The sequence below is a fragment of the Hippopotamus amphibius genome, chromosome 2 (genome assembly GCF_030028045.1).
Source record: "Hippopotamus amphibius kiboko isolate mHipAmp2 chromosome 2, mHipAmp2.hap2, whole genome shotgun sequence".
In the NCBI taxonomy this organism is placed as follows: domain Eukaryota; kingdom Metazoa; phylum Chordata; class Mammalia; order Artiodactyla; family Hippopotamidae; genus Hippopotamus; species Hippopotamus amphibius.
Window position 1 is genome coordinate 20,790,637 of NC_080187.1, and position 21,916 is coordinate 20,812,552.

Here is a 21,916-nt window from a genome sequence, read left to right on the forward strand (position 1 = left end):
ACACTCTTGGCTGGGGAAGGGAGAACCAGCCTCACTCCTGCTGGGAGGGGTCCAGTGAAGGGAGACACCCACCCCTCTGCTGGGTCTGAAAAAACCCAGCCAAAGGCTCACTGTTTTATCAGGACGAGGGTCTGGGAGGCCAGCAGGGTGACTCGGGTGTCAGGGAGACAGATCTGGGTTTGGGTCACCCCTTGGCTGGATGACCATTGACACTGGGTCGCCTAATCTCTCAGCCTCAGTTTCCCTATCTGCAAAGTGGGGCTACCGTTGTAGTAAAATGATGGGACCGTAACGGGAAGATTCAGTAAGCCGTGCTTGTAGAGGGCTCAGCATGGGCCCTGGCAACAGTATGAACTTAAGTGGTTATTCAGCTTATCACAGCCCCTGTGGTCCATCGCAGCGATACCCAGTTCTTGTTCATCCAGAGAACTGAATTCACTGGCCAGGGAACTATTTTTAAAAGGACCCCAGCTAAGCATCCAGCTGAGTGCTTTACACTCACCAGGGGGTTGTAAGCAGGCCTGGGGCAAGGAAGGCTGGGTTCTAGCCCTGGTTCTACCACTTCTGTGGGCCTTTGCTCTAGGCCTCTGCCTCCTGGTCTATAAGGAGGAATCTGTGAACAGACCCCAGTGGTCTTTCTAGAAGTTCTCTGCTGCCCTCTGGTGGACACGGGTTGCTCCCACCTTCTTGGGTGTAACTTCTGTTGTGTGTGGCGCCCTTACCTGGTACCACACACTGTGCTGAGTGCCTGTGATGACATTGGTTCCTTCTGTGTGTACACTGTGGAGCACTTTCACAAATGTCCCTCATCCAGGGATTATTTTCGCCCTGTCATGTGAGTTATTATACCTTCACTTGGAGGTCCAGATGAGGAGGGCGAGGCCAGGGAGGGAAAGGAGTGCCCCCGCAGTCACCCAGCAAGTCACGAGGACTGGAACTCAAGTCTCTGGGTGGCCTGGCTCTTTGGGACAGAGGTGGGAAGTGAGTGGCAAAGCCGAGACATTGCTGGGCAGTGAGAACAGCCCCTCCCCCATCACCATCATGGAGTCCCGGGTGCTGCCACCTCCAGCGTCCCCACAAAGGCACGGGCTGTGGCTCTGAGTCCGAGGGGGCTGGGCGGGGTCGGGCCCTGGGATGAGGCCCACAGCTGGATACCTCCTCATGGGGAGGCAAGGTCTCCTTGCCACTGCTTTCTACCGTTAGCAGAGGAAGGCCCCAACCTTGACCACATCAACCCAATGTCTTTAATGTCCCTGCTGGTCCAGTCACAAGGCCCCAGTGCCCTGGCCCCTTCTTTCTTCCTGGCAGGCCTCCTAGGGAGTCGCTTTCCTGGGCCTCCCACTTGCACTGCCTCCTCTCTCATCTCTCGATTATAAATCTGGAAACGCTTCTGAAAACGCGCCAGGGCTCCCCAGATACTCCAGATAACAAGCATGGCCTGGCATCAGAGCCCTCCCTGCTGGGCCTCAGCCACCTTCCCAGCCTGGCTCTCCCCACACCCCTCTGTCTCCCAAGCTCCAGACCTATGGTTTTGCTTGTTTGTTTGCTTTTGCATTCCACATACATTTCTCTCTCCATCTTCCTCCTCTAAGCCTTCGCAGTTGCTGTTCCCTCTGCCTGGAACACCCTCTCCTCCTCCCACCCCCACCTCCACTCCATGCCTGCACTTTTGTTTGGCTAATTTCTATTAGTCAGGTCAGTCTCTCCTCTGGCCTCTGCTTCGTCCCCATCACACAAGCGCCATCCTGTCTTATTACCTTCTTCTCGCTCCCCTGCCCTCCATCCTGGGGGGAGCTCTGGGAGTCTGTCATGCTTTCCGTCCTGTCCCCAGCACCAAGCATGGGCTGCGTGTTTGGTGAACGAATAAGGGGATGAATGAATAAAGGATGGGGGGAAAGCCTGCGCTCTGGAGTCGGGTCCATTTGGCTCCCCCTACCAGCGTGGCCCCAAGCTGGGTGACCTTGAACAAGTCCCATTCCTTCTCTGAACCCCAGAGTATTCATCTGAAACAGGCCTCTATTCCCTCCTGCACTAGGCACCTCTGAGGCTTGGAGGCCTTTTGCATGGGCAAGCCTCACCCTCCCCTTGAAATGGTTCTGGGACCTGGCCAATTCAAGTGGACCTTTGGACCCCCAGGTCCCCCAGGTGGACGGGCCTCGGAGCCTCTATCCTTCCACCACGATGGCCAGAGTGGGAAGAGGGGTCAGCACTCCTGATCACTGCTGGCCCTCCATCCTTGTGGCTCAGGGTTAATTTTTAAAAAGCAGCTCAAAGTCCAGGTGGGCTTTGGTGGAGTTTGCTCTCTCTGTTTACTCTGGTTAATAATCTCAGGAGAGCAAACATCTCTGGAGGTGGGAGAAGAGATCAACATCCTGGGCCCGTCCTCCCGGCCTCTCCCCTCCCCCAGGAGAGGCTGTGTGGCTGGATGAGTAATGATGTCCAAAGGAGGCTGGGATTCTTCTACACCCCTGCGGGCCTCAGGCTTCCCGTGCTGCCAATGGAGTTGATAAGCCTAATAATGCAGACCCTCTATGAAGATCAGATGAGCCATCGTGGTACCCTGTAGGCAACCTTAGTAGGATGGCTCTGTACCTATTCATGATTCATTGTTATTTTTTCATCTTTTTATCAGGTCTGGGTTTTCCCCAATGACAGACATCCTGAGACCATCACACAGGTGAGGTAGTGGACTGTTCACGGAGCACTTTCACACACATCACTCACTTGACCTCTTGGCAGACAGATCAGGGACTGTTATCTTCCATTTATGGGTGAGGAAAGTAGGCTTCAGAGAGGGAAGGCCAACCCCAAAGTCATACAGAACAAGTTCAAGGGTTCTGGCTCCCAGCTCTCCGCACTCCTTTTAATTCAGACTGCCTCCTTACTACCACCATGAACCAAACCATAGAAGCTTGAGAAACTTTGTGAACAAGAGGAAAGATAATTGTCTCAGAGATCTAAGCTGAGATGGTTGCTGTGATTAAACTTGTCACGTGCCATTGAGCTTCCTGGCAGCCAAAGTGAAAAGGGAATGTCATCAGTAGCCAAGCTGCCAGTGATGGAACAAAGGAAACACATTCATTTATTATGACTAGAGACGCACTTGTTCTTGATTCTGGAAAGATGATTGTATTGATGGCTCTTACAGAGGGCCATGACACACCAGTTGTTGGGGCCACTCTGTGGGGGAACTGCTGGATCCTTACATGAGCAGTGTCTTCCTTTTGGAACCACCTGTCTGAAGGTGTCATTCTCCATGTAGCAAGGAGGCTACTGTGTGTGTGGAATGTTCCATGCCAAGGGCAGGGAGGAAGTGAGGACAGTGGTTCTGACTGCTGGAGAAGAGCTCTTCCTAGAGAGGGCCTGCAGTATCATTGGCAAGAGTTTGATCTATGGAGAAGAACAGACCTGGGTTTTTTAAATTTCCATGTAAATATTGTAATGAAATGGATACTGTCTAGTTTCCTAAAGCTGCCATTAATAAACCACCACAAACTGGATGGTGTAAAACAACAGAAATGTATTCTCTTACAGCTCTGGAGGTTACAAGTTCGAGAGCAAGTTGTCAGGAGGGCCCCATTCTTCCTGAAGGTTCTTGGAGAAAATCCTTCCTTGCTCTTCCCAGCTCCTGCCAGCAGCCCTGGGCATCCTTGGCTTGCACCTGCCTCATTCCAGTCTCTGTCTCCAGCTTCCCCTGGCCATCTTCCCTGTGTGTCTCTGTATCCAAATTTCCCTCCCTTTCTCTTATGAAGACACCAGGCCTTGGATTTAGGTCCACCCTTCTCCAGTATGACCTCACCTGAATTAACTAAATATGCAAATGAGGTCACAGTCTGAGGTCCCCAGTGCACAGGAATTTGGGGGGCACGTTTTCCAACCTGCTACAAACACATTCAGCTCTGACCATTGCCAGCTCCTGTCCTAGTGCTTTACAAGCATTAACTCCTTCAGTCCTCATGACGATGTTCTGAACCAGGAACTACTACTATCCCCATTTGCAGCACTGAGAGGTGAAGTCACTCACCTCAGGCCACACAGCCAGGGAATGGCACAGAAGGCAGTCTGGCTCCTGTGTCCATGCTCTCAGCCACCACCAGATGCTGCCTCTCCCAGCAATGCTGCTTCCCAGCTGGGGGGCCCTGGGCAAGTCACTTTACCTCTTGGAGACTCAAACGCCCTGACTATAGAGGGGAAAATAGCACCTACTTGATGGGGTTGTGGTGGGGATGATTGGTTCCGTGGCGGGTGTAAAGTGCGGGTGCGCAGTGGGCACATAGTAGGTGCTCAGTGAGCGGAAACTGGGACCATCGCCACCACCATCATCACCACCATCATTTCTACTATTGTCTGCTAGGGCTGGGGGAAGCCACAGGGCAGAGAAGGAACTCTGGGGACGGGACGCCTGAGCTCTAGTCTTGGCTCAGCCATAGACCTCCCTATAGTCTCTGCTAAGTCACTCCCTCTCCCCAGGCCCCAGTTTTCTCGTGTGAGAAATGGGCCAATCAGGCTTGTCCTCCTGCTTCACAGGTGGAATCACCCAGCGGGAAGGGCCAGGGGCTGCCCGTCTCTCCCATCCCACCTGGGACAGGTGAGGAGCTCCTGGGGAAGCCTTTATGGGGCCTGAACCCAGCGCCCAGCTGCACCTGGACCAGGTTGCATTTGGCCAGCAGCTCCTCTGAAACAACCAACCTGGCCCCTTGGGACCATGACCCCGGCCTGGGCGTTACAGGGGATCGATTGGCCCTGGCCTTGGGGTCCTGATTGGTCCCAGCTGAACAGGGCAAACAGTAAGGTCACCTACAGCCGCAGGCCCCTTCCCCAGCCCCAGTCCACAGCTGCCTCAGACAGGTAGGCAGCAGCTCTTCAGTCCCCAGACCGAGCCCTGAGCAACACCCCAGAGAGAGGAGCGCGGAGCCATGCAGAGTCTCAGGGCCCTGCTCCTGCTGACCGCCTGCCTGGCAGTGAGTGCCAGCCCTGTGCCCACATTGCCCGATGACATCCAAGTGCAGGAGAACTTCGACTTGCCCAGGGTAAGGCTGGCCTCTCTGGAGGCCATGACGGGGTGTCCGAGTGGCTGGGCCTTACTGGAGTGGGGAGGGGCAAGTCCTAGGCCCTGGGGTCTCAGTCTCCCCATCTGGAACTCCACGGGTGGGCCCTTAAGGGCCCTTCCTGCTGCTCAGACTATCAGGGATTTGTTGAAGCTACACTATTGCATGCACTGCTCTGTGGGACTCCAGGCTGGCATTCTGAGTCAAAGGTCCTCATGTCTGACCCTGCGCTCTCAGATTCCCAGGGGGATCCATGCTCTGACGAGAACCTACCTGGAAAAGGGCTGGTGCCAACCTCTGCCCCTGCAGCCCCCACACAGCACCTAGGTTTTTGTAACACCACCCACCAATGCAGCCCTTCATCCTTTAACTACTCACCTGCCCCACAACATCTCTGTTAGCCTCTCCTGGTCCTCTGTCCTACGTGTGGGATTACAGGGAGAGCAGGAGCAGGACAGAGGGCAGGCTGGTGGGATTAAGAGGTCTGGGCAGGGCGCTGTGTGGGGGGAGGCTGCCCTCCAGCCCCAGCTCTGCCTGAAGGACTGGGTGACCTTGAACCGGGCCTGCCCCTCCACCACCACCCCTTGTAGCTGTGGCGTCCTGTGGATTTTCTTTACCTTCAAGGAAAAAGGAAGGGTTAAGGGAGGGAGGGGCTTAAGGAGCAGGACTGTGGTGGTTGGGATGGCAAATGGCCTGTGGGGGCCTGAGTGCTCTTTCAGGAGAAGGAGGCGGCAGGCTCACTCTGGGTCAGACTCAGCTTAAGGAAAGGAGATACTTTTTAATATGGAGGGATGGGCTGTGTGCAAGGCGGTGAGCACGCTGTCCTGGGAGGAGTAAGAGACAGGACTCCTGCTCTTGGGGAGTGGTGGTTGATGGTGACCCTGGGGCATGGGCATTTGGCCCCTGTCCAGGTGAGCAGCTTAGATCCTGCATCTCAGCAGAGTCAGGCCCTCTGCTGGCGAGGTGGGGCCCACGTGCACATCTCCTTCCTAAGCTGGCCATGATGCCTGCAGTTCCATCATTCGGGCTTCATCCTCCCTGGCAGCCTTGTAGCCTCCAATTACCTATAAGACATGATCACTTAGCAGAAGACATCATTGAGAGGAGGGAGGGGGACAGACGTCCTCCAAGTGTTCCTCGAGGTCCAGATCCTCAGAGCTTGTGGCTGCATCCTAGATCTACGGGAAATGGTTCCACGTGGCTGTGGGCTCCACCTGCCCATGGCTGAGAAGATTCAAGGACAAGATGACCATGAGCACGCTGGTGCTGGGACAGGGAGCCACCGACAGGGAGATCAGCATGACCAGCACTCATTGGCGGTGAGCCAGGGACAGGGTGGGAGGGGTGAGAGGGACCGGGACCCACCCCCATCCTGGCTTCAGTTACCACCCCATAATGGAAAGTTACAGGTCTCTACTTCCAGCCAGGACACGCCTCTGAGCTCCAGACCTCTCTGCTGCCCTCACCAGGGCATCCCTTTCTAATCGTCCCACTGATACCTCAAGGGCAATGCCCCCAACACTGTGCCTGTTTTCCAATCTGCTCTTGCTCCGTGGGTGTCCCTTAGCTTAGTAAGGGCACTTCTACCCCCCTATCCTGGAAAGCTAGGTGGGAGGGCACGTCCTAGACTCCTCTTTCCGATGCCATGGCCATTCAATCCATCACCAATCCCTGTCCATGCTCTTTCGAAATCCCTCCAGTCTGTTCACTTTTTTTTTTTTAAGAACTTTTATTGAGATAAAGTTAACATAAAATAAACTGCATATATTTAGAGTGTACAATTTGGTATTTTTTTTCTTATTAGTAATGTATATATGGCAATCCCAATCTCCCAATTCATTCCCCCCACAACCCTCCCTGCTTTCCCCACTTGGTGTCCATATGTTTGTTCTCTACATCTGTGTCTCTATTTCTGCCTTGCAAACCGGTTGATTTGTACCATTTTTCTATAGTCTGCATATATGTGTTAATATACGATATTTGTTTTTCTCTTTCTGCCTCACTTCACTCTGGATGACAGTCTCTAGGTCCATACATGTCTCTACAAATGTCCCAGTTTCATTGCTTTTTACAGCTGAGTAATATTCCGTTGTATATATGTACCACATCTTTTTTATCCATTCACCTGTTGATGGACGTTTAGGTTGTTTCCATGTCCTGCCTATTGTAAATAGTGCAACAAGGAACATTGGAGTGCGTGTGTCTTTTTTTTTTTTTAACTTTTTATTTGTTTATTTTTTACAATAAACTGCATATATTTAGAGTGTACAATTTGGTATCCCAGTCTCCCAATTCATTCCCCCCACAACCCTCCCCGCTTTTCCCTTTGGTGTCCATATGTTTGTTCTCTACATTTGTGTCTCTATTTCTGCCTTGCAAACCGGTTGATTTGTACCATTTTTCTATAGTCCACATATATGTGTTAATATACAATATTTGTTTTTCTCTTTCTGACTCACTTTACTCTGTATGACAGTCTCTAGGTCCATCCATGTCTCTAAAAATGCCCCAGTTTCATTGCTTTTTACAGCTGAGTAATATTCCACTGTATGTATGTACCACATCTTCTTTATCCATTCATCCATTGATGGACATTTAGGTTGCTTCCATGTCCTGGCTATTGTAAATAGTGCTGCAATGAACATTGGAGTGTGTGTGTCTTTTTGAATTATGGTGTTCTCTGGGTATATGCCCAGCAGTGGAATTGCTGGGTCATATGGTATTTCTATTTTTAGTTTTGCAAGGAACCTCCATACTGTTCTCCATAGTGGCTGTATCAATTTACATTCCCACCAACAGTGCAAGAGTGTTCCCTTTCCTCCACACCCTCTCCAGCATTTATTGTTTGTAAATTTTCTGATGATGCCCATTCTAACCGGTGTGAGGTGATACCTTATTGTAGTTTTGATTTGCATTTCTCTAATAATTAGCCATGTTGAGCAGCTTTTCATGTGCCACTCTGTTCACTTCTCCCCTCTTCACAGCTACCACCCTGGACCAAGCCACCTCCCTTTCTTTCCTGGTTGTCTACAGTAGCCTCTCTACATTTCTCCCCACCTCTAATCTCCAACTTTCCATCCCATCTGTTCGTCACCCAGCAACCAGAAAGACCTTTCAAAAACTCAAATCTGCTTAAACCTTTCCAGAGCTCACTATTGCCCTTGGAAATAAAATTCAACCCCTTAAACGTGGCCTTCCAGCACCCCCCGACCCCCAAGCATTCAACATTCCCTGTCCCACTTTCTCCCATGTACTCTGTGACCCATCCAAGTGGACCTTCTTTCAGTTCCTGGAACCCTCCATCCGCTGGACCTTTTGCATCAGATGTTTATTCTACCCAGAAAATCTCTCCCCACTTCCCTGCACTAATTCCTATGGCTCCTTCAGGACTGAGGTTCTTTGTCACTTCCTCCAAAAAGTCCTCCCTGACCACCCCCCCCCCACCTAGGTTCAGGTTACATGCCTTCTTTTGTGCTCTTGGAGCACCTCCTGCTTCCCCCGCCCCCCGCATGTGGCAGTTATCACACTGACTGCATCTGCACCTGGCCTGCCCACCCACCCCATTCGATTATAAGCTCCATGAGGGGACAGGGTCTGTCCTGCCCTCCTCTGTATCCCAAGCATGTAGCACAGTGCCTGACACATAGCTGCTGCTCATTAAACATTAAGATCAATAATAATCATTGCAACAATAATAGCAAATACGTGCCTAGTGCTTACTTTAAGCTCTCTGCGTATAATATCTCATTGCACCCTCACAACCATCATGTGAGGTAGAAGCTATCATTATCTCCGTGACTCAGATGAGGAAAAGGGGGCAAGAGAGACACAAAGTAATACATGAAGTAATGTGTTAATTCATCATTCTGACTTCCTAGCCCGTAAGTATAACGTGCAGATTTGGTTAAGGAAGTGGATTTTTAGTTCTGGGTTTGCCAAGAGAATGGCATCGATTCGTTCCTTTTCTTCTCTGTCCCTGTGTTTCCTCATGTACAATGGGTATCTCCCAGGGGTAGTGTGAGAATTAAACCAGATATTTGGAAATGTCACTTTCCAAATTACAAAAAAAAAAAAAAAAAAAAAAAAAAAAAGGCATTTGGAAGGACCCTGCAGGAGAGTGGGGTGTCAGGACCAAGGTCTCTGCCAGAAGTTACCTTTCTTTTGGTTTGTTCATTTCCAGGAAAGGTGTCTGTGAGGCAATCTCTGGGGCTTATGAGAAAACAGACACTGATGGAAAGTTCCTCTATCACAAATCCAGTAAGTGGAGTCAAAGGAGACACCCTCAGTTCTCTCCTTTGCTGAAGAATACCTGATGTCTTAAGCTCTCTTTCCTTCCACCTCAGTGCTCTCTGCCCCTACAACCTTTCCTCCCATTTTCTGTGACGTCATCTAGCCTCCCTCCAAATTCCCCCCTTCCTTCTCCTTCTCTCTCTCCTTTCTTTTCTCTCCCCCCTGCCCCTGTCCCAGCATGCACATGCTCATCCAGAATTGGAGTGATGGTGCTGAATGCTGAGAGTAACATCAAGGTTTCATCAGTCTTCATGTTAGGCGTCTGCAATCAGCTGATAAAAATTCGCTAAGCATCTACCATATACAGTGTGTATGGTGCTAAGTGAGAGAGGGACCTGGATTTGCTGAAATTTATCCATTAATCCAGCAAATGTTTATTGAATTTGCTCCATGCATCAAATAATCATGTCAGGGGTTGAATGTTTGGGTAAATGAATGGTTGGATAAGTAAAGGAGAGAGTTAAAAAATGGTAACTGAATATGCGTATGATGGTAGATTAGTGGGGTAATCAATCAGTCATTTAATAGATAAATTGATGGATTAATGGATGGAGGGAAGAAGGAAGTAAAAAGAAGGGAAGGAAGGAAGGAAAATGAATGAATTTATGGATTGATATATGGTGAGGATGGAAGGATGGAATGATGGATGAATTAATGAAGAATCTATGGAGGAGATGGATGGAGAGAGAGAGAGTGAAGATGGATGAATAGATAAATGAATATATGGAAGGGATGGATGGATGGAAGGATGGACGAATAGACGATGTGTGGGTGATTAGGTGAAGGATCTCAGGCTAGAAGCCTCCTGAACACTGATCTTCTATCTTCCTGCCTCATCCAATCAGAATGGAACATCAGCATGGAGTCCTACGTGGTCCACACCAACTATGACGAGTATGCCATTTTTCTGACCAAAAAATTCAGCCGCCGCCATGGACCCACCATCACTGCCAAGCTCTATGGTAAAGGCCTGGAACAGGATACACTCCTTGGAGTTGGGGGTAGGAGGAGACCCGTGATTCAGGGAAATGGAGTGGGAAAGAGCAGGGAGTTTTGCTTTTCCCTTCTGACAAAACTCCAGTTACAGGAAAGTGGAAACATTTACTCTCTCTGGAGGAGGTAGAGTTCAGTCTCCCATTTGAGGTAGAACCCTCTTCTGTTGATCTTGAAAATTCCAGACCCAGAGAATTCCAGAGCTTCCAGGCCCTTACAAGAACCAGTGAAAAGAGCGCTGTGTGGGGAGTTGGGAAACCCCGGATGGGGAGCCTGGGAGGGGCACTTCCTCCTCTTGTGGAGCTTAGCTTTCCATAAGGGTATTGAAGAGGCCAAATTGGACCAGTAGTTTTCAAACTTCCCTGAAATGAAAATCCCTGAGCAAAATAACCTCAGGCTCTGCCGGCCCAGGCACCTGTGGTTCTAGGTGCCTCCCCTTCTTCCCACTTGCAGGGCGGCAGCCACAGCTTCGGGAAAGCCTGCTGGAGCAGTTCAGGGAGGTTGCCCTGGGTGTAGGCATCCCTGAGGACGCCATCGTCACGTTGCCCGACAGAGGTAAACGGCACCCCCCCCCGCCACCTCACATTCCTGTCCCCTCGTCATCCTTCACGGCCCCCAGAGAACATCTTCCCAGCCCCTGGGTCTTTCCCATAACCCTCTGAGATAAGCTGGGGTACAATCCCCCACCCCTTTTTATAGAAAAGGCAGCTCAGGGCCCTGGATTTGCTCCAAGGCACACAGCGTGTACCTGGCAGAGCTGAGACGAGACCCAGCCCAGCATTCACTCTGCTGCCACCTGCCTTAAGTGTGGTTATAGCCAGAATCCATGACTACCTCTTGGGAGGCATGAGAGTGTTGGGGTTAGGGACCTGGGCCCCGGATTTAGAGCACAGAAGTTCACATTGAGCTGGGTGGTCTGGCTGGTTACCCTTTCAGAGACTCATTTCCTCATCTGTAGAATGGGGACAATAATGCCTCCCTTAGACGTTGCCGTGAGGAGTCAATGAGATAAAGCCAGTAAATACAACAGCGCCGCACGTGGTATCTAGTAAGTGCTCAATAGTTGTCAGCCGTGAAATGCTGGTGGGGGGTGGAGACGATGCAGGTGGTGATGATGGTGCAGCCACCAGTCTGGCTTTTCCAACGAGTGACCTTCAGCAAGCCACGTGGGTGGAGCCGTCCATGAAGTGGGCTAATGCATGAGAAGGGTCCCAGCACGGGTCCCGCCTGACACGTGGTCATCAGCGCTGCGGAAGACACAGAGCCTTTCTGGGTCTAGGATGTCAGGGTCATATCTCCCGCTCTCTCGTCCTCTGACCTAGGTGAGTGTGTCCCTGGGGAGCAGGAGCCAGTGCTCACTCCGCTCTTGGTGAGTACCTCTGTCCCCGACCCCATCCTCCCCCCACCCGCTTAGGCCCTGCTGTGATGGTGGGTGGGGTCATTGAGAGAAGGCTGCGATGGGCATGGGTTTTGAAGTCAGACCCACCTGGGCTCAATCTCGGTTCTGCCATTGGGTTAGTTGCGGCCCCATCTGGATGTCACTTTCCTCATCTGTGAAGTAGGGGGATTACCTTTACCTTCCAGGAGCTAGAATCCAGTGACATGCTAAGAAAAGGTCTTAGCATCGTGCCAAAAGCAGTGAAATACTCAGTAATGAGATAATGATACTCGATACTCAATAAATGAAAATAAAGTCAATTGATCTCCCTAAAAAAACACAAACCCAAGAGCAAGCAGCTTCTCAAACCAATGCCTCTCGTGTGCTGCCTTTTGATTAGGGGGACTTCCTTCTTCTGTTTTATTTTCCTGCCTTTTGCCGTATTGTCTTCATTTTTCTTTCTCTGATTATTTGGAAATTATGTATCCTAATTTAGACTACTGCTGTGTATGTATATATATATATGTGTACGTGTATATAAATACATACACATCATATTTACTTTAGAAACATATTCTTGAAAATTTTTAAAAATGAAAGAAAGCAAAAAAGACAACAATGTCCTTATTCCCACATAGAATTATCCCTGTTGACGTATTTCTTTGCTTCCACAATTTTTAAGAAAAATTACCATTAATATTATAAAGCTAACATCTTCTCATTATAAAGAATTAAAAGAAGGCAGTATAAAGTATACAAAATAAGTTTTTAAAAATTCCACCACCCAGAAACTACCAGCATTCATATTATTCCAGGAATCTTGACCTTCATATACCTGGAGAGGGGCAAAATAGAAGGAAGTTTGGGTAGATAAAGGCACAGATTTAGATATGCTGTTATTAAATGGAATTATAGTCCAGGTGCTATTTCTGAATTGTAAAAGGCATTCATTGTGGCTTTATTTGAATTATAAAAAAAAAACCCTGAAGTTTGAAGGCTTAAAAGACTTTCAAGTAAATATTTTTTCTTGCAAGAGATTTATTTCTTAAAGAATGCTCTAAGAAAAGTCCAGGTTAGAAGAAGACATACAGACATACAGATGGCCAACAAACACATGAAAAGATGCTCAACATCACTCATCATCAGAGAAATGCAAGTCAAAGCCACAATGAGGTATCACCTCACACCCATCAGAATGGCCATCATCACAAAATCTGGAAAAAACAAATGTTGGAGAGGGTGTGGAGAAAAGGGAACTCTCCTGCACTGTTGGTGGGAATGTAAGTTGGTACAGCCACTATGGAAAACAGTTTGGAGATTCCTTAAAAAACTACAAATAGAACTACCATATGATCCAGTAATCCCACTACTGGGCATATACCCAAAGAAAACCATAATCCGAAAAGAAACATGTACCATAATGTTTATTGCAGCACTATTTACAATAGCCAGGACATGGAAGCAACCCAAATGCCCATCAACAAATGAATGGATACAGAAGATGTGGCATATATATACAATGGAATATTACTCAGCTATAAAAAGGAATGAGATGGAGCTATATGTAATGAGGTGGATAGACCTAGAGTCTGTCATACAGAGTGAAGTAAGTCAGAAAGAGAAAGACAAATATTGTATGTTAACTCATATATATGGAATCTAAAAATGGTACTGATGAACTCAGTGACAAGACAAGAACAAGCATGCAAATGCAGAGAATGGACTGGAGAACTCGAGGTTTGGGGGGGTGGGGGGTGAAGGGGAAGCTAAGACGAAGTGAGAGAGTAGCATAGACATATATATACTACCAACTGTAAAATAGATAGCTAGTGGGAAGTTGCTGCATAACAAAGGGAGTTCAACTTGAGGATGGATGATGTCTTAGAGGGCTGGGACAGGGAGGGTGGGGGGGAGCTGAGGGAGGGAGGGAATACAGGAATATGTGTATAAATACGGATGATTGAACTTGGTGTACCTCAAAAAAAATAATAAGTAAAAGACAGAGTTCAGAGAAAAGTCAAGGTTAGGAACTAATGTATACTTTTAGAGGGTATCTATTGTCTCCAAGAATTGGAAGACGGATGTCTTCACTCTCAAACTTGGTTCCATTTCCTCTTCCCTTTTACTTTGTCTGGATTGATACCATCCCCATTCTGCTCCGTCGCTGCAATTCCCAGACATTTAGTAATAGTTCTATATTTTAATGGATTCTACATTCACCCTTAGTGAATATAGCACAGCCTCTCCATTCCTGAGTTACTATTTCTGTTAACCTCCTAGTGCCAGTTCTTTACCAAGTGCTGTTTTAGAGGAAGGTCCGTGGGTGTTTTAATCCTGGAATTCTTCCCTGTTTAAGAATGTCTGCCTGTTTCCTTCATCCTTGAATGACATTTCGCTTGGGTGTCATATTCTTAGGTCATGTTTTCTTTCCCTCAGGAGAAGCTTTGTGTGCATTGCTCCATCTTCTCCTGCACTGATGATCGTGGTGGGGAAGCCTGAGGTCAACCTGATGTTGCTTCTCCTCAGAAGCAATCTGTTTCCTCTGCCCAGATGCCTGGACAAACTTTCTCCTTGATGAGAAGTCATCATCTTAGCAAGGACATGTCTTGGGGCTGAGAGTCTATATCAAAATTTCCTCGGATACGCCGTGCTCTTTCCAACCACAGATGACATTTCTTCTGTGTTTCAGGAAACTCTCTTGAACAATATGGAATTCATCTTCCATTCCCTTTGGGGGTTTTACCATCATGGGAACACTTGTTCTCTTTTCCTCGAGCATCTTTGTCTGCTACCCGTGTACCAGTTTCTCTCAAATTGCTTTCATCCACATCCATTGGGGTTATCACCAGTCTCTCTTCTACATGAGCCCTTCCATTTAGCAGCATCTGTTCTGCTCATCGCCATTCCTTGTTTATTCACAGGCTCTGAACTGACATTGTTCTGATGTTGCTTTGTGTCTCAATTTGTTTATTTACGCCCGGGTTCTTTCTTCTCATCTTACTCTGTCAGCATTTACCATTTCACCTTTTGAGTCTTGTCTTCATACATGCATGTTCTTATTATGTAATTCTATAGCTTGAGGCCAATGAGGAATTTCCTTCTGCTTCTTGAGTTATGTTTTCTTCTAGGCTGGGTTCCCTAGATCAACACCTGTGGAAGGAAGGGATGAAGGGAGGATTGGGCAGAGGGAGAAGGAGAGCTTCAGGGCAGTCACAACAATGCCTCAACCAAGCCCATAGGGAGCTCTGACCCTTGGGAGTTGTCCCATCATGGGGCCAAGGGGCGGGGCCTTAATACCCCATGATGATCAGCCTGGGAAGGGAGCATGGCCTTGAATGAGAGGGCTCCCTTAGCTGAGGTAGTCTCCATCAGGGGCTGACAGCAGAAGGCTGTCTGGCAGCAGCACTTCAGTAGCTGGGAACATAAATCCCTTGCAGACGGAAGGACTCAGCTGTTCATGACCTTGTCCACCACCAGACTCTTGGGGTCTTTCTCTAGTTCCGGCTCCTTATTCATTCATTTCTGAAGTGGGTCTGGATAGTTTCTGTAGCACTTCTTTTTATCTGACTCCTGCTTAGTCCGTGTTAGCCAGACTTTCTGTTTATTCTGATATACAGAATATCAGAATAAACAGAAGTTTGGCGTGGAGGTTTCGTTTATCCCTGGACCCTCTTCCCACAAATTTGAGCTCAGTCCCCTCTCACCCAACTTTAGCCTAAGTCTGGGTATTTTGTGTTCTGTCCACTTTTCTGAAGTCCAGGGTTGGTTGGCATGACTTCGCTTTGCATCCTCTTTGGAAGGACTGATAAATACCCTGTGGGGGTTCATTCCACCTGGTCGGGGCTGGCAGCCAGGTGTCTGCCCCACAGCAACACAGCTGTGAGCATTAGATTGTGTAGCTCCAGAACCTTCCCTTAGAGCCAGCCTTTAGTCTAGTCTTCTCTTTTTTCCCCAGCAGTCATTTTCACTACTCCTCTACTGGAAGAGGAAAAATATAGGGTTCCCCTCAATTCTCTTCTCTTAGGATTTGGGAGCATGAGGGAGAGTTATCAGAAATTTGATGATTGCCAAGGCTGGAACCTTGCTGACCTTCCTTTTCGGCTCCAGGTTATTCGATCAAGAGCTTTAGTTTTTCCTTTAAACTGTGCCCCTTTCCTCATTTGAGTGGTGTTGATGAATACTTGGGGGCTGGGATTTCTGAATTCATTCTTTTGCTGACGGTTAGGTATTGGAGAGGGTAATTTTGAGGGAAATTTCAATCTGCCATCTTAATCCAGATCTCAGCGGAATCTGTGCTTATGCATCCACTTCAAAAATGAAACAATAACTGATGACTTCCCTTGCAAAAGAGAGAAATGCAGCTCATGTTTTATTTCTTCCTTCCAGGCTTCCCACATCCTCATTTTTGTGGATATAATCTGAGGTTGATGTTTATATCTTCCACCTTTCGTTTGGAGAATTACTTTTAACATTTACATTAAGTTGAATGACCATTTTAATAACAATTTGACTTCAACTCTTTATTTTAGTGGCTTTCTCTTTTTAATATAAATCTATTTATTTTTGGCTGTGTTGGGTCTTTGCTGCTGCATGCGGGCTTTCTCTAGCTGAGGTGAGTGGGGGCTGCTCTTTGTTGTGGTGCACAGGCTTCTCATTGCAGTGTCTTCTCTTGTTGCGGAGCACGGGCTTTAGGTGCACGGGCTCAGTAGTTGTGGCGCAAGGGATAGTTGCTCTGTGGCATGTGGGATCTTCCCGGACCAAGGATTGAACCTGTGTCCCCTGAATTGACAAGTGGATTCTTAACCACTGTGCCAGCAGGGAATCCCTTTATTGGCTTTCTAGTTTACTATCATATCTTTTCAACCACATCATCCATTTATTTTGTATTTAGATTCCCTTCTCAATTGGTGGGAATATTTTTGTAAGTAATTTTTTTCTGGAAAGATACATGGTGGAAAACTATTGGATCTTTGCATGTCTAAGAATGTCTTTCTGTGTTTCTATCACATGATCAACAGCCTGTTTGAGTGGAGAATCCCTAGGTTACAATCTTCTCCTTCTTACAACCTTTAGATATTGCTCTGCCACTTCTGTCATTAAATGCTCTCCTTTACTCCGAGAGCCACTACTAGGGCCTTTATCCTTTGTCTCTAAGAAATGTCTAGATAGGACTCTTCATTAATTTTCTCTCATTCCCTTTGAGCCCTTATAATTGAGCAATTCAAGTCCTTCTTCAACGTGGAAAACTTTTCTTCCATTATTTCTATATTGGTTGCCTCTCCTTCTAGAATTCCTAATCTGTGAATTTGTTTCTCATAATCTCTAAAGTGCAGTGTATTACCTCTACTGTGTGGTTAAATTCAACAAAATCTTTTCCATCTCTGGTAACTTTCTACTTCTCCCATATTATCCATGTACATAACTGTGGGCTCCTGTTATGTTGATGCAATGCCATCTTGAACTTCATTGATGGTTGAAGTTTTCTCCTGTTTCTTACTGACATCCTGTGTTTAGTGGAGATATTTCTCCAGCTCAGTCTGATTCTTCTGAGCAGTTGCATTATTTAATTTGTTCCATGATTTTTCTCTTTTCTTTCATCCTCACCAAGGGAGACCTATGTGCAACCAGCTTGAGATGGGTTCTGGCAGACAGTGGGAGTCCCTGATCACAGTTTTAGTTACACCTTAAAAGGAGAAGGGAAAAGTTGAAGGTTACTACAGTTTAATCTTTTCAGATTCCAGGTCTCACCTGTGGACAGGAAGACTGCCTGATGGCCAGCAGTGTCCCTGCTCACCCTTCTCTAATTGTCCTGGGACTCTGCCTCAGTGGACTCTACTCCCAGAGATCCCTTTGACAGCTTTGGCAGCCTGCCCTGCTCTGCAGTCCCCTCCGCCCTCCCCCACCTAAGCCCCCAGCTAGGAGTGTTAGGGTCAATCTTGGGGTCCCTTCTTACTCTCTACTTGACTTTTCCTTTGTAAGCAGCTAATGATGGTCTGGTCAGACCTTCCTGCAAACCAGTCACACTCACACTCCTTTGTATAGCAATGCCTTTTACTTTCTAGAATGGGAATGCTGCCCTTTCCTGGTTGCCAACTCTGGGATAGATTTCTTTTCCATTATTATATTCCTTTGGGCATTTCGGCTGGAAGTTGGATATGTAGGTATTGTTCTGATTTTTCATTTCAGACCAGAAACGTATCTTGTGATACCTATTCCGGAATTCAGTTTGATGCTTTTGGGAAAACAGGCCATTAACCAATCTAGTAACTGTCCTTCTGTCTACACCCTGATCCCCAAAGCAAATGGTTTGTTTATATATTCCAAGGATACAGGGAGGCAGCAGTGGCTAGGTCCCTGCATCAGTTTCTTCTTTTTCTTCCCCCAGAGAGCCCGGCGGGCTGTGCTGCCCCAGGAAGAAGAAGGATCAGGAGCTGGACAAATAGTAACTGATTTCAACAAGAAAGAAGGTAATGATCACCCCCTTTTTTCATCCCCTTCTGCCACACTCCAGAGAGGAAGGGCCCACAGTTGGCTCACTCCAGCTGCCCTCATCATCATGAGTCTTTCTTATTTTTCTGCTAGAATCAAGGACTGAGCCTAGAAAAGGCAAATCCAGTACTCTGTCCTGTGCCAGGGGTTGTTGGGGGAGAGAGAGGAGTGTGAGGCATGGTCCCTGAGCTTAGGAAGTCTCAGCTCCATGATGAGAAGTGAATTCTTGGCCTGTCTGTACTACTATGTGGCCTCCTAGCCTTGGTTTTCTCATCTGCACAATGGGATAACAGCCTGCTGAGCTGACCTTAAGGGCTCTTGTGGGAGCACATGGGCAAGGGCATGAGAATGCTTTGTGTAGTTGATAAAACACTCTCCAACTCTCTCAGCAAACGCTGAATCCTGACCCTGCTCTGCCCCAGACCCTGTGCTGGGCATTGGGGCCATGGAGACAAACCAACCACATCTCTTTGGACCTTCTGGTCTAGTAGAGGAGGCAGTCAAGGAAGAAAATAGGGGACCCAGAAGGGGAGGGTCAGCTAGAGGGCTGGGGGAGCTCAGAAAATGGAGGGGTGAGGTGATCAAGGAGGACTTTCTGGATGAAGGGGGATTCATGCTGTGTCCAGGTGTGGTTTTCTGGAGGAAGGCATTCTAGCATTCTAGGGGCAGGAATGACGAGCGCGTAGGCACAGGGGTGGGACATCAGGCAGAGGCCAGGCTGGCCGGCATGGGTGCTGGTGAATGTATCATCAGCTACTATCCTTACAGAGCCTTTGGGGAGACAAGACCAACACGGGGCGTGTTGGGTCTCTGGGTCGCTGGTGACTCCCCACGTTATGGAATGGAATGAGCATGGGTGTTTGGAGTCCAACAAATATGGCTTTGAATCTCAGCTCTTTGTAACCCTGAGCAATTCACTTTACCTCTCAGGGAGTCAATTTCCTTACTTTTTCTTTTTTTTTAAATTTTTTGGCTGCATTGGGTCTTAGTTGGAGGCATGCGGGATCTTCGCTGAGGCAGGAGGGATCGTTTGCTGCAGTATGTGAGCTTCTCTCTAGTTGTGGTGTGCTCATTTTCTCTTCTCTAGTTGTGGCGCACAAGCTCCAGGGCATGTGGGCTCTGTAGTTGTGGCATGTGGGTCCCAGAGCACATGGGCTCTGTAGTTTGCGGCATGCAGTCTCTCTAGTTGAGGCACGTGAGCTCAGTGGTTGTGGCGCGCGGGCTTAGTTGCGCTGTGGCAGGTGGGATCTTAGTTCCCTGACCAGGGATTGAACCCGTACCCCCTGCATTGTAGGGTGGATTCTTTAGCACTGGACCACCGGGGAAGTCCCTTTCCTTACCTTTAAAATGAGAATCATTCCTCTTAATGCAGAGATGAAGACTACATGAGATGATACCTGTTAATGTGTCCAGTCTGGTGACAGGTACACGGTCCGCACTCAGGAAGCACTGCTGTTCTGCCCCTCCCCAGATTCCTGCCAGCTGGGCTACTCACAAGGTCCTTGCCTGGGGATGATCGAGAGGTATTTCTATAACGGCTCATCCATGGCCTGCGAGACCTTCCACTATGGCGGCTGCATGGGGAACGGCAACAACTTCGTCTCGGAGAAGGAGTGTCTGCAGACCTGCCGGACTGTGGGTGAGTGCTGCCCCTCCTCCATTCACACTGCGCTCCCGGAGCCTGTCCTCCCCATAGACCACCTGCCCACTGAACAGGTAGCTAAGAGAGGGTGCTCCAGTGGTGGAATTCCAGGGCAAGTTTCCTGAAGTCATGGGAATTGCACCCTGGGTGTGGGTGACCCTCGGCAAGTATGCCGTCTTGTGGGCCCGTTTCTCAATCTATAGAAAGGGGTCTAGGTGTTCTAGATGAGAGGGTCCCTGGCTCAGGCCCTTTGCTGGGTGTCTCAGGTCAGGGATCATAGGATTTTTAATGCTATACGCCTCCCTCCCACTCCGCAGAGGCCTGCAACCTCCCCATAGTCCCTGGCCCCTGCCGAGGCTCCACTCGGCTCTGGGCGTTTGATGCTGTCAAGGGGAAGTGCGTCCCCTTCATCTATGGGGGCTGCAAGGGCAACGGCAACCAGTTCTACTCAGAGAAGGAGTGCAAGGAGTACTGTGGCATCCCTGGTGAAGGTAGGAGGCCCGACAATGCCAGGCTGGGCCTAGGGGCTATTGGGGTCCACGTGGGGGAGCCCTGGTCGGAGGTGTGGGGTCTGGAGAGCTGAGTTCTGGACTCTGTACTAGGTGACCAGCCCATCTACTCTCTGGGCCTCAGTTTCCCACCTGTAAAATGGGGCCAAGCCTGAGGCCTTACCCTAGCTGGGTGGGGGCACCTGGGGAGGTGCTGACCGGGAATGGGCAGAGAGAGGGCAGGACAGGCTGAGTGGGGCAGAAATGGGCTCCAATCCCGGCATTGCCACGTGCAGGCTGGCCACACTGACTGAGTGCCATTTTGAGCCTCAGTTTTCTCTTTTGTAAAATGGGACGAAATACCTGCTTCCCAGATTTCACAGTGCCTCGCATGGTTCATAGCCATCTAGCAGCAGCATTACTAATAATGGTGGTGATGCTATAATGATGACAAGAATAGCAGCCATTAGAGATTTCTGTGCCTTATCACCCCACTGGGAAAATGGTACCCAAAGGAAATCAGGAGGTAAAAAATCAGATCATTCTGTGGAATGCACTTTGGAGATATTGAGTCACCCCGCAAGCAGACGTCTCTGGCCTCAGGCTCAAGCCTAAACTCAGTCCAAGCTGCCTCCCCTCCTCCAGGAGGCATCCCCATCCCCTGACCGTCCCCACCCACAGACCCTTAGGTGACCCCCGCACCGACTCCCCAAGCCTCTCTGTGTCCACAGGGGACGAGGAGTTGCTGCGCTTCTCCAACTGACCGGCCCAGAGGCCAGAGGTCCACAGGCCAAGGGCAGCAGGGCCAGTGTCTGCCCCGGGGCCCCACAGTAGGTTCCAATAATAAAAATCAAATTGTAGACTCCTGAAAGTCCACGTCCTGACTGTTCATCACAAAGTATAATGAGATGGAGGGGGGTGGGGAGGGGTACACGAGCTGGGGAGGGGGCATGAGGAACCCCAGCTTTCCCCCCAAGTGAAAACTGTACGTGTTGGAAATGTAATAGGACCATCTTCAGGACATGAAATTGCCTATGCAAATTATGAAACATAAATCACACGTCTATATAACATGGGATTGTTTTGTTTCGTTTTAATAAAGCTAGAAAAGGGGGAAGAACTCCGGGTACTTGTTTCTGGCAGAGGTTTGACGGGGGCCCTCAGAAACCCAGGGTCAGAAGAAATCACCGTGCTCAGGTGGGTTGGGGGAAACGCCCCACAAGGGCCTGAAATAAGTCCCCTGTCCTTGGCCACAGAGAAGCCCCCTCCAGTGTGTTACTTTGTTCACATCCCCAGCAGCAGCTACCAGGGGCTGGGAAGCCTCGGGCTGTTTCTCCACAAGGGCCCTGGGGAGCCCCTCTCCTGGGATCCCCACTCTGGTCCTTTGCCCAGGAAGGAGAATGTTCACTGCCCTTTGCCTCGTGTCCAGAGCAGCCAGCTGGCCCTGGACTGGAGCTGGAAGCCCTGGGTCTGGCCTGGCTTCTCCTCCCTGGAGGAAGAGAGCAGGTTGGCTGGCCAGGGCGGCTCGGGCACCAACTTGGCCCAAGCGTGTGACTCCAGGAGCGTCCAGCTCACACACACTGGATTT

At 49.0% G+C, this 21,916-nt stretch overlaps 1 protein-coding gene across 1 annotated transcript; it reads left to right on the forward strand.

The window, feature by feature from the left end:
• Nucleotides 1-4,599: 4,599 nt before the first annotated feature.
• AMBP (alpha-1-microglobulin/bikunin precursor) lies at nt 4,600-21,399 on the forward strand. Its single transcript, XM_057722138.1, has 10 exons — nt 4,600-5,030; nt 6,225-6,367; nt 9,229-9,305; nt 10,184-10,300; nt 10,785-10,886; nt 11,654-11,700; nt 18,095-18,176; nt 19,670-19,837; nt 20,158-20,331; nt 21,060-21,399. The coding sequence occupies exons 1-10, from the start codon at nt 4,917-4,919 to the stop codon at nt 21,089-21,091; spliced, it is 1,056 nt and encodes a 351-aa protein (XP_057578121.1). The 5' UTR covers nt 4,600-4,916; the 3' UTR covers nt 21,092-21,399.
• Nucleotides 21,400-21,916: the final 517 nt, after the last annotated feature.